This window comes from Dendroctonus ponderosae, unplaced genomic scaffold (genome assembly GCF_020466585.1).
Source record: "Dendroctonus ponderosae isolate FM_Combo_2020 unplaced genomic scaffold, Dpon_F_20191213v2 Dpon_F_20191213_7, whole genome shotgun sequence".
NCBI lineage: Eukaryota > Metazoa > Arthropoda > Insecta > Coleoptera > Curculionidae > Dendroctonus > Dendroctonus ponderosae.
This window is the reverse complement of record NW_026018916.1, coordinates 13,490,396-13,503,211: the sequence shown is the minus strand read 5'-3', so window position 1 is coordinate 13,503,211 and position 12,816 is coordinate 13,490,396. Positions and strand designations below refer to the sequence as shown.

At 35.3% G+C, this 12,816-nt stretch overlaps 1 protein-coding gene and 1 long non-coding RNA gene across 3 annotated transcripts in view; both read right to left on the bottom strand.

Annotated features, from left to right (window-relative positions):
- Positions 1-12,816, bottom strand: part of LOC109542356 (autophagy-related protein 16-1) — a 609,070-nt gene that overhangs the window by 22,406 nt on the left and 573,848 nt on the right. For both annotated transcript variants that reach the window (XM_048668352.1, XM_048668354.1), the window contains exon 9: positions 2,902-3,022. In XM_048668352.1, coding sequence (XP_048524309.1) covers positions 2,902-3,022 — 121 coding nt within the window. The remainder of the gene's footprint in view (positions 1-2,901; positions 3,023-12,816) is intronic.
- Positions 1,460-2,579, bottom strand: LOC125505152. Its single transcript, XR_007281957.1, has 2 exons — positions 1,899-2,579; positions 1,460-1,842 (listed from the first exon to the last, which is right to left on the bottom strand). It is a non-coding gene; the product is annotated as an uncharacterized LOC125505152 (long non-coding RNA).

The following is a 12,816-nucleotide window of genomic DNA, read 5'->3' as shown; positions in this document are numbered from 1 at the left end:
CGAAATAGGAGCACTATTTATCAATCTGTAATAAAAGACGTGAGGAAATTCTGTCTTTTTTAAAGACAAAAATTTTTGAGGCGAAATACCAAAAAGAAGTTTGTAAAAAATGAATCCGCTTCAACAATATAGAACTTATCTACAAATTATTAATTATTATTATATCAATCACTGGTATTAAGACGTATTCAAAATTCTTGAAATTTTCTATAATTTGTTTGACAGCACCGCATGAAGGCGTCGATTATTGTGGATTTCAAATGGCAAATGTGTCAGATGTTCTTGATGCAGAATATAAAAATACCACTTGAATTTGAGACATCCCGTATCAATTGCGGTGAAGTTGTTAGGTCCATGTTTTTTCTTAGAGTTTCAAACAATCTACTTTAAATGAAAATAGTAATGTCTTTATATAGTTTTTAAAATGCAGGCAATTTAAACATTCAACGAAAATTATATATTATTACATATTATTTTCATTTAAAATATCAAAGTTTGGGCCTTTGGAGGAAGACTATAGACTTGGCATTTGTGCACATAATTATTGGATCAACTTGGACAACTTATCGGACTAATTTTCATATAATCCGCATTTAATTTAAAACGTTTTAAAAAAAAAACGGTTTAAAAAAATTTTGATCAGAAAATAATATTAAATACTTCACTGTGCGGCGAGTGTTATAGTATCTTTACAGTAAAGCCAAAGGAAAATATGTTGAACGCGCAACACCGCTTAAAAGCTGACGACGCATGGGCTTAACCCCTTACTGCATGATTTTTTGTTTTGTTTGAAATAAATCTCATCAACATCATCATCAGCAGACTTTGCCACACAAAGCACGGAAAAAATATTTAAAAAAATCTGAGACGCTGTTTAAGAAAAAAAACGACATTTTTAAGATGTCCCATATTTAGAACAATTTTGCTTTATGGAAAGATAAAACAATTTATTTATACTTATTCGGTATGAAATGCATAAAAACAGTTACAGTCTTTGTTTAGACACAAAAGCACATTACATTTTCCGCAAGAAACCATCGAATTTCTAGGTTCATCAATGCCTAGGTTATAATTTGGTTTTACCAACTAGGTTTGGTAATTGCTGATTTTGTCGGCAATCGAAACAAACTTTAAATTTATTTTCTTTCTGAGTATTCATGTATTTGAAAAAGCCCTTTGCTCTCATCCTATGAAGTCTGTACTTGGTGAGCAGTTCATTACGTTTTTCCAACATATTGTTTTTTCTTATATTTACCAGAAACTCCTTACAAATGAAACATGTATCTGAGTGTGGATTTCCAAACCCAAGGTTAAAATTTTGATAAAACATCTTGTATTTAGCCAAAGAACATTTAAATTTTGTTGTATCACAAAATATTTTGTACATTTTCGGTATGTTTAACTCAGGAGGTAAGTAGTTTCCTCTGCATTTTTCACGCGAATAGTGATTTTCCCTGCATTTGTAGCTGCTTATGTGTGTCTTTATTGCTTCAGAAATATCCTTATCAATCTGACTCGGTACACGACCTCCCCGCTTTTCAACTAATAGTTCTCCGGCGATAATTTTTTTTGAAATAGCAGACAGTCTATCTTTACTTGCACCCAAGACATGAGACAAGTTCAGAGGAACAACAAATAAAAATATTTTAAAATGTGGCAGCACAAACAGGAATATTGCCTCAAGAAGTTCTAATTGAATATTTGACCGAAAGTTTTCCGTTTCGCCTCAAAACTGTTTCATCTGTAGTTTTTCGCTAGGTACATCAACTTGCATGAATTTAAGCAGTATTTTATCTTGATCAATTTTTTTCGCGTCGTTTGCATATATCATTTCCCTAAAACCTAAAAAGTCTGTGAAAATCTTCATTCTGCATCGAATTGAAAAATAGTTAACTTACCAAGTATCTCATTTCTTGTCAGTTCTCTTGCATTACAAACAACACCTTTTCTCTTGCTTTCGAAATTATTACATGCGATGTCCGCTTCACTTAACCTCGCTTTTCTATAACGCGTAATCTTTGGTCTTACTTGAATGCTATTCCTTAGAGATACGAAATTTTCTTCCCTTTTTTATGAGTTTTACGTCTTTACTATATTATGCCGTTATTTGATGCATATTTCAAAAAGAAAACAAAAATCACTGGAGCAGAGCTGAAACAGTACTAACAAAATGATTCATTTAAGTAATGCAGGTTCGCTACTTATCAAGTTTTAAAAAAGCGCGCGCAGTTATCGAGTTTTGAAGAACCTCAGAAATTTGTCTATGCTGTACCTCTCGTCGTTAACGTGTTTTCCTTAATCTGACGCTACCAGCTGGTCGGGCATTGAATTTTTATATAGAATCCATGTATAACTTAATTTCGGTAAAAATGCAGTTTAAAAAAAAACGGTCTTCAATTTCAAACTGAACTTTATAATTGAGATTCAACTTATTGCAAAACACGTGCCGACACGATCTTCAGTAACTGAAGTCAAAATGACGCGATATGACGATATGAAATAGTAGGGTTAACTCTGGCCCATCGCCAAGAAGCGAGTGTGACTTATTTGGGACAGTTTGAAATAAGGCGTACAAATCATTCTACGTGCAGAAAAATTAATTAGATTTGAATGTGCCAAATATGACCCAGTATGCAGTAAGCGGTTAAGAACCACTACATATCACCTATCACAAGGTGCTCTATCATATTATGAGTTTCCTGTATCTTAAAAAGCGTTGTATTGACGCGACAAATCGCATTGGTATTAGTGCGTCAACACCTGAAAACTCAGTGTTACCCAGTCCTACGCATGAATAAGATGTATTCAGCGTGTGTTTCAAGGAATTCTAAAACTCTAGGAATTTAAAATGCGACAGAATGACCTCAATTATATCATTTTACAGAAACTGAAGCAACTTACATGCTCTACTCCGTAGATCCCATACTTTTAAAGTTCTGTCGTGACTACCGGTAACAACTTTAGATGCATCTCCTAAAAACTTAGCCGCCATCACTTTTCCAGAATGCCCAGTTAACGTATGCTAAAACAAAACAGAACGTCGTTTAAAACAAAATATATTTTTATAAGGACATGACAATAACAAAGCTTTGTCTTTACAAGTACATATTGCATTTGCTTGTGCCAGTGGCAAATACAGGATGCATGCAACATATCTGAGTGCCATTTCCTTCTAATCTCATATACTTCCATATCATAACAGCTTCAAAATTAATAGCTGAATATAATTTTATGAGAAGAGAAGAAGAAGCGGTTTCAATGGTGTGGCCGGAAATATACACAAATTAACATTAAAACCATATTAAATTGGAGTGATTTAACCGTCTTCGCTCGTTAGCCTGTTGGAAAACTGACGCCAACTTATAGTCTTAAAGCGTTCCCATCGCAATTCATTCGGAGTTATTGATAAATGGATGTCTTAAAGTTTTATCCAAATAAATCGTCGTTCTACTGTGTAAAAAGGCTAATTCTAAAAAGGCTTTAATAAGGATTAATATACAAGATGTTCCGTAAGCGTATGATCAAACGGACACTGCGATATTCTTTGGATTAAAAGAAGGCGATCTCACCGATGGTTTTATTAAGAAAAAAGTATATTGATGGTCAAAATTTAAACAAATTATTTTTAATAAAACTCGTGAATTTGTTCTTCTGTAAGACTCATGTTTTGATGAAGCAATCGAGTTGATCCGCTTGGGGCAAGTGAGGAATTTTGGAGTGTTTTGATACAAAAACTACCAGAACTTTTTATTGGGTCGCTGGAATCCGCATATCTTTTTTGAGTTGTTGCGCCTATCCTAGATGGACATTTTTGGTCTCATGACAAAAAAATATTTGTGATCTCTTGCCAACTGACAATTTTATGCACTGAATAACCTTTTACATTAACATAACTCAAATTGAGCTTTTTCCTAATTTCGGGAAAGCGATCAGATGGATTTCAGTAAAACTTTCTCTGATGTTTCTTCCTATCTCAGGGCCACATTTTGCTACAAATTTGCTTCTTCTTTACGCGAGATTTCTGATTCACTCAATTCGGTCGAAAACGCTTTCATAGGGCGACCGGGCCTAACAGTTAGTATTATAGAAAAATTAAGAAACGTTTGCAAATTAATTCTTTAAAAAAAAGATGATCGCTTACCATGGCGTTTGCAGTTGATTTCCGAAATTGGTGAATAGTAAGCAAACAGAAATAATTTTTTTTGCGCAAAAACCATGAATGCTGCAAGATTTTACAAAAAGCGCAAAAATGTCCAGAAAGGACTAAGACATCAACTCAAAACATAACCCTCTCTAAGTTAATGAGTTACAACTCATCGGTTAATGGGTTATAACTCATTTATAAATGCGGATTAAAGGGTTAGGAGGCTAGAGACTGTAGTTTTAAAAACGAAAAAAAAAGGTTATCAATATTTTTTATGAGTAACGTTTTACCACTATCCCCAAATAAATAAAAAAAGTGACCTCATTTATATAAATGACAATATAAGTAAGGGTTTTTTCAGCAACGGAACTGAGGTACTGCGCCGGTACGTTGAGTTGGCGCACCAAGCAATTGTGTAGCACTGCGCCAACTCCTAAAAAATCACTGATTTAGTCAGGCCTACCGTATTAGCCAGTATTCCAACTGAAGTGTGATTGTTTTAATTTGTTTTGATTTTTTAATTGTTTAAATTTTGCATAGACAAATTATCAGAGCGAATTTTCATATAATGTATTATCCTACTATTGCTACACAATTTATTAACATACTCTTTTTAGGTTCATTTAGGTTCTTTTGATAACGACAGCAGAAAATAGCTATCGAAACGTCAAGGTAATTTGTCAAATTAATTTCTTTACTAATTGGAATTTTCTCTTACAGCTTGAGCCTAAGTGTGTCGCAGGATACCCCCTAGGTGATAGTTCTTGATTACATTTTGATAAATAATTCGTTCTTATTGCCAAATAGGAGCATTATTTATCAATTTGTAATAAAAGACGTGAGGAAATTTCGTCTTTTTTAAAGGCAAAAGTTTTTGAGGCGAAATACCCAACAAGAAGTTTGTAAAAAAATGAATCCGCCTCAACAACTTATCTAATTGTTTCCAATTTAATCAAAATCAAATATTCCAATTCTTTCTATACAGGGTAATTCAAAATTGACGTCATTCCACTGGAGGTGTTGTCTGGGGGTGTCTTGTAGAGGTGGGAGAAACGGTTATTTTTCTGTAACAAGGTTACAACGTTCCCGTTTCACGTTGGTAATAGATTTCAAAATGCGGTTCCAAAAGGAACATGTTATTTTTAAAATTTTTCATTAAACATGCGCAATGATGGTGATGGTAGAAATAGTAATGACAAAAAATGATTTAGTTTATTAAAAGAATAATTATTAACTACAGCTCTTAGATAAAATAAAATATTCTAAAATCAAAACCAAAACATGGGTCAGAAGTACCTGCTTAAAGAACAAAAGAACTGATAATAAACTACATAAAATATGTAAATAAAAACTCATTAAATAAAATATACGCTTTATTTGCAAACATGTCAAAAAATCTAATTTTCATTTAAAAATGAATTAACGTTTAAAAATATTTTTTTTGCAGATGCTTTTTACTGAGTTCGAAATATTACCCGAGTTAATTTTGGTACCACCAAAAAATACGTTTAAAAAATATGTCGACCTTACAACGCCTATATAACTAACTTTCATTTCCTCTTGTGACTGAATTTATATCTAAAAATGGCAAGTTTTATTATTTCACATTTTAACTGAGATGGAATTTATGTCTTAGACTATAAATTTGGCCATAACTTATATGCAAGTGTACATTCTTCATGCTTAGTTTGCTGATTACAGGCATATACATCTCGAGCTAAGTTTATTAATGAGGAAAATCCCTTTTTTAACACCTATTACAGAACGTCAGAAAACTAAAAATGCTGAATTAATATCTGATCCATATCTGAACGATTATGGATTCTGGAGAACTGAAGAGCAATTCTAATAAACGGAAAGTGATAAACGCAATAATCAAGGCAACACGTCACTATACATATTTTCCGTTGACAGATGGTTACTGAAACTGCTGGAACTGCATAGAGCACTCGACGATGCCGCATCGGTTCTGTGCTGACGCGAACCACTTTTTCAGCGAAGTGCACAAAACTGTTTAGGTTTCATGAGACGGTTCCAAAAAGAACGATTTAACTCGGTAAACGGCTGCAGCTGGATAGATCGCTCGACGTTGTCGCATCGGTTCTGTGCTGGTGCGCACCGCCGTTACGGTTTTATGAGAATGTTCCAAAAACAACCTTTTAATCGGCAAACGGCTGCAGCTGGTTCCAAGTGCGCTCAACTATTTTGGTTTTATGAGATGGTTTCAAAAAGAACGATTTAAATTGGCAAACTGCTGCAGCTAGATAGATGTTCGACGGTGTCGCATCCATTCTGTGCTGTTGCGAACGGCTTTTTCGGGTTTATGAGACGGTTTCAAAAACAACCGGTTACATTTGCTAGCTGTAACTACGATTTCAACTTACTACACGTTTGTAACAATGTTATTTTAGCCGTTATGTTAAATACCGACCATCCCTAGTGTCTTGGGGGTACAGAAAAAGTAGTAAAAAAAATTAAATGTTATTAAAAACTCAGATATTTACAAAATACTAGATCAGAAGGATTGCAACAATGTTTTTCAAGGTAATCTGCATAATTAACATTACGTACATAACTGCTCCTTCGTAATTATTAAAAACTCCGGTAACCATGGATAAACATGAAGCAAAGAAAATAAGAGAGACAATAACATGAGTTGAGGTTATGATAACGGCATCACCTTGCGGTCAGTGCTGCGACAAACAGCCCCCCGAGTGCTGCCATCTTTTTGGGGCAAATGAGTGATATAACTAAATAGGTCACAACTGTCATCCAAAACTACGTGTTGAAGGTTATGTATCATTGATCAAATAAAATACAATTCTGTTCTTAAAACACAAGTGTTTCCAAGAGCAAGAAGTCCTGCCCGTTTCACTCCAAACATCTTGCGCCCCAATCACTTTATTCTCGTGTTCGGTTAATTAATTGCTGCTCAATTTAAACCGGTCTTTGGAAGATCAGAGGTTTAATGTGCTTTAGTGTTCTGTGAATACTACATATATGGTAGGAATGTAGGTTCTTCGTCGGGGAAGGTATCGGGACAATTAAGTATCCGGTGTTTGAGAAAGTGCAGTTGTTGTGCAATGTGTCAAGTGCAGATATTGTATATTCATTAACCGTCCGCAGCAATCCTGGCGGATTGCGCTAGCGCGTCTCACTGCCATGTTGCCGCTATGCACATACTTGGTGTTTAACCGCCTGGCCTTGCTCGAATAGCGACGCCTAACCTCAGAGAAAGTCGTGTGGCGAACTGTATCCCCCACTTCTCAAGTAGCAGATCCAACCGATATGCCAGCTATATCTCACCGCATAAGATCTGCGCCGTTTCGGTTCACATATACCTGCCAATACTGTATACAGTATCTGGAGTCTAAGGTAGTGCCTACCTGATGTCTTTCTGACGAGTCCAATGGGTATGCCCGGGACGCATCGCATGGTACTTCAACGTACGCCATAGTCGTTTACTTTTTTTTAGTGAATTGTTTATGGTTAATGTTTGTGTTTAAGATGCAATATTCTAGGAAATTTTTTTAATTATTTTTGTTATTTATTTTATTATTATTTTTCTGATTTTTACAGGCATATAATTGTATCTAATTAAAGTGAAGGTCATAGACAACATTTAAATATATCGGTTATTATTTTGGAAAGCAGAAAACAATAAAAAACAAACAAGATCCATGATCATTAAAACTCCAAGAATTCAAGTCTTTACTGCGGGAACTAATTGTATAAATTACTAAAGTTGGAATTAGCATGAATTTCAGCAACAGCCGCTGAACTAAAACCGTGTTCCATCCTTCCAAAATCCACAAGAATCCGTGTTTTTCTGTGTGGACGGTTAAGAAAAAAATATCTGCGCTTTAAGTACTCTCCTGGAAGGCTCAGCTGCAATAATCTCCAATACCTGTTCCTCTAGATCTGGAAACCGAGCACCTTCAGATTGTCCACTATCTGCGTCTATTCCATCGTTGAGTGTGTAGCTCTTTGCTGGTGTAAGTATTTACAGATTCTGCTATGTTACTGTGGTATTTTCCCATAACTAATAGCATATTCGCAAATTCGCTGTTGGTTTACATTTTGTAAAAGGAGCTTCAAAATAAGCCACAGTTTGGCAAATGCTTGTTATTATTGACAAACGCTGTCTACCTGTAACTATCTGTTAATGACAAAAAACATCATTGCCGCTTTGACATTTCATGAAAAAATTGTAGAAGAGTACTTTTTTAATTTAAAAAAATGTTCGCAATTTGACAAGATGATCGTACTTTGTCTTTTAGAATGCTTCAGTATTCCAATAGGCTACCAATCAAATGTGGGACCTTTGCAAAATAATGCTTAATAATAAAGTTGAAATTCGATCTTGAACTGTTAATACATTACTAAAATTTTCAATATTTTTCTCGTACTCTTTAAGTGGGCCCCTATATACTCTTAAAAGGAATTACACCAATTTTGAATCACCCTGCATAATGCAATTTTTATTAGGAAGCAAAATATGAAAGAGCTTGGAATGCTTAGATATAAGCAACAATTTTTAAAATGCTATTATAATAAAAGTTTATTTAGGGAACTGTTTAGTAGCGGTTTTTGTCATTAAAAAACTGTTATTCACCTGCAGATTCGCTTAACACTAATTAGAATAAAAATGTCAATAACCTTATTTCGTTTCAGATTTAGCAATAAAATCTTGCTAATTTGAATCTTGATATAAACTAATTAAAATATTGATTGAAATTAATTTAAATTTTCCCCAGCAAAGCTCTTTATCTTACATATAACATTATTATAAATTAGATTCAATTTAATCCTCGAAACACAAATAAGGTAATTTAAATGCAAATATGCATAGATTTACAAATTGCAGATTTGACTGAGATGTACAGGGTGGGAAAATTTGCAAATTTTCATTTTAAATTTTAGTACCTTTATTACTAGAAATATTTAAAAAAATGTAAATATAGTTTTAGCGGTGCTACGAGTTATTCCTGCTGTTCCAGCTACCTGCTGATCAAAACGTATCTAAACAACCCAACGGCTCAGGTAAAAATCAATGATGATCTTTCGTCACACTTCAAAATAAAATCCGGGGTGCCACAGGGACTCTTCTTGGACCACTCCTCTATACTATATACACAGCTGACCTACCATAAGATTAAACTATAAGAACAGCCACGTTCCCTGATGATACAGCTATACTAGCATTAGACCACAACCCAATTACCGCATCACAAAACTGCAAACAGGAATCAACAAAATGGAAGAATGGCTAACCAAGTGGCGCATACGAATAAAAGAGGACAAGTACGTCAAGGGCCTGTTCACAATGAAGAGAGGGGAATGTACCCCAATCACAATAAATAGCACTCTAATTAAAACAGCATACCAAAATCCAGACCGACCATTAACGTGGAAAATTCATATATAGATATAGAATTAGACTTAAGAGTTAAAAAATGTACTGGCTTCTAGGATGCCGATGCGGAATCTGCGGAATCCACCTAAGTATGGGGAACAGCTAGCAACAGCAACATCGAAATACTACAAAGATTCTAATCAAAAACCTTACAATACACGAGAGACGCCCCATGGTACGCGAGAAAGGACACTCTGCATGAGTACCTAGATATGTCAACCATAAGAAAAGAAATACTGAGATTCCCTGAAAAATTTCACCACCGAATAGGTTGCCACCCAAATCCACTGGCAGTCAACCAACTCCAAAAAATACCCAACAAGAGGCTCAAGAAACTAGCAGCATCCGACATCTGCAATAGATTCCAACCAAATTAATCCGAATCATGCTCTACCATACTCATCAAATTGAAGGCAAGCCTAGAGGTCGTTTATTGTAATGCGCCCGCTTGTTACATGTGAAGAAAACTAAGCAACAGGTCGTCTTATTGCCAATAAGCAGGCAGATTGTAGAGAAATAATCACAATATATGTTTTTTTTAAATTACATTGTTACGTATATGGCCCTGAATGATATTCCTATTGTGGATTTTATGTGTTCTGTCTATTTCTTGTAAATTAGCATTCCGAGTCTGTTCCAGTAGCTGTCTGTTTTTCCTTCTGCTTTGTAGCATAGTAGATCACCTGATTTGAGTATTACTCGATCTTCACCCTTCCTTCTTACTTCGCCCAGTCTCAGTATGTCCCATTTTATGTCTTTAAGTTCTGTCTCTGATCTAACAGCTTCTCAGCAACTGATCGAATTGAGAAACAAGCATAATATGGTCTCTTTATTAGGAAGTCAACATGAGTAGACCACTTTAGGTTAGCATTAATGTTCAAACCCAGAAATTGCAGTGACTCAACGAATTTAATATTGCTGTTATGAAGGAGCACGTGTTGTAAAGCTCCTCTATAAGATAAGGCCACCTTTTTATTGACGTCAAAACCCAGCAAAGTAGAGTCAGACTAAGCTTCGATCATAACGCTGGGATCGCTGGAAACCTTAGGGTGGAAGAACACAGCATCAGATTCACTCCATGTTATGCTTGTGTCGTCAGAAAAGAGGGTAATTTTGCCATTGATTTTCAAGTAGGTAATGCCATTGATGTATAGCAGAAAAAAATAGGTCCAAGGACAGAACCCTGTAGGCCTCGACTAGCAATCAATTTACACTCGGAGACAGACCCTTTAGCTCTAACAAACTTTTACCTATTTTGAAAATAGGACTTAAACTTGTAGGAATAAATCCCACGTACTCCATAAAAATCCGGATGCTGTGACTCACACAGTCAAATACGCTTTTGCATAGTCACAGAAGATTGTAGCAGTGGGACGATTGGAATTTAGCGATGAGTAAACATCATGAAGCAAGGAAAAGATTGCATCATTGGGGCACTTGTTAGATGAAAATCCGAACTGCTCTAGAGATAATATTCCATGTTTGACGATAAATGGCATGAGGCGATTTTTTAATAACCTTTCAATTATTTTTGACAGCACAGGCCGCATTGCGATTGGACGATAATTACATGATCCATCCCTTTCACCCCGTTTATGAAGGGGAATAATGATCGCTGTTTTGAGGCATTCGGAAAAACCTCCCTGCACAAAGGAATCACTTATTGGGTCTGTTAAAACATACTGAGCTGAAAGTGGGAGGGTTAAGAACATTTTTATTGATAGGTTATCCGTGCTATATGAAGATTTACTTTTTATGCTGTGCATCATCTGTAGCAGCTCAATCCGGTCTACAGGACTTAGGAAGAAACTACCAGCGATTTTCTTAGAAGCAGGAAGAAACGAAAGAGGGTCGAATGTCGGCAAAATACTAGAAGTAACACTTTTGCTAATGTTGCTGAAAAATTCGTTTAACTCATTTGGACTTGGCACGCCTGAGCCTTCCCCTACGTCTGAGATCATTAACAATGGACCAGGTTTCCTTGGAAACATTCTTAGCACTTATCCAACAATTGTGATAATACAGTTTCTTTGCTGACTTGATTACTTTTAGATAGATTTTTATATAATTTGAAATTATTTCAAGAAGTTGAGTGGAGTCAGTAAACATTTTTATATGCATGAGCGAGCGCATATTTTTCGCAGAGGTGCGTAAACCCTGCGTAATCCAATGTTTATGGCGTTTAGGTTTAATGGACCTAAGCGGAAAGGCCTCATTGAAAGCACTTATCATTTCAGTTTTTTCAGCCAGAATTTTGATCTCCGGATTCAAAGCTCCGAATTGTGGTTTGACAAAGGTTGCAAAATTTGAAGATGAGAAGATTCTACCCAAGCATCGAGCTCTCCTCGGGGGTTTGAGGGAAATATTGAACCTGGCAATTACCGCTTCATGATCAGAAAGACCTGCGCTAGATACTGTCGACCGAACATCAGACGGGGAAAAATCAGACGCCACGTAATCTATAGTTGAAATTGAATTGTTAGAAATTCTCGTTGGAGCAGTTACATGCATTAAAAAGCCAAACAAATCGAAAATAGTAGTTAATGATTTTTGGGCAGCACAGGCAGTAGCATAGTAATAATAAAATTTCGGCGTCCGGGAGAGCCTGAAAAATATGGTCGGCAGTCAACCTGTTAACAAGTATTAAAAGGTATACGTAAAACAAGCTATCAAATGAATATTTATAATATAAGCCGGATTGCAATGCTAATTGCAGTATTACAACCTTTAAGCAGGATTGAATTAATACTCCTTAAAATTAATACTAAATTCTGTGGTCTTGTCTAATTTAAGTTTATAGCGCAGCCAAGGTATTTATCTTGATCTGGCGATTGGAGGCGCCACGATAATTTATTAGTTAGTCATTACAGTTCATTGCCAGATCAAATAAAAAGCAATGCATAATGTATTAAGTGGAATCTGAAAAAACTTGTTATTTTATATTACCTGTGTTTAAACTTTTGCTCAATAAAATACGTGAAACTTTTGCATTCTTTCATGGATTTTAAATAGCAATAAAAAGTCCTGTTTATACGGGGTGATCTACGCAGACCGTGCGTTAGAAGTTCTCCAACTTGCAGTTGGTTTAGAAACATTAAATTTCATTTGGTGTCATAATGTTTTGTGAGGAAGCCACATAAACTACCGTTAGCCTTTAAGCTTTACCCCAAATAGCACAAAATATTACATACATATTTACTAAATATTTATAGGTTTGGTAAATATTTCATAGCAAAAAGAAATATTTTTTTAAATA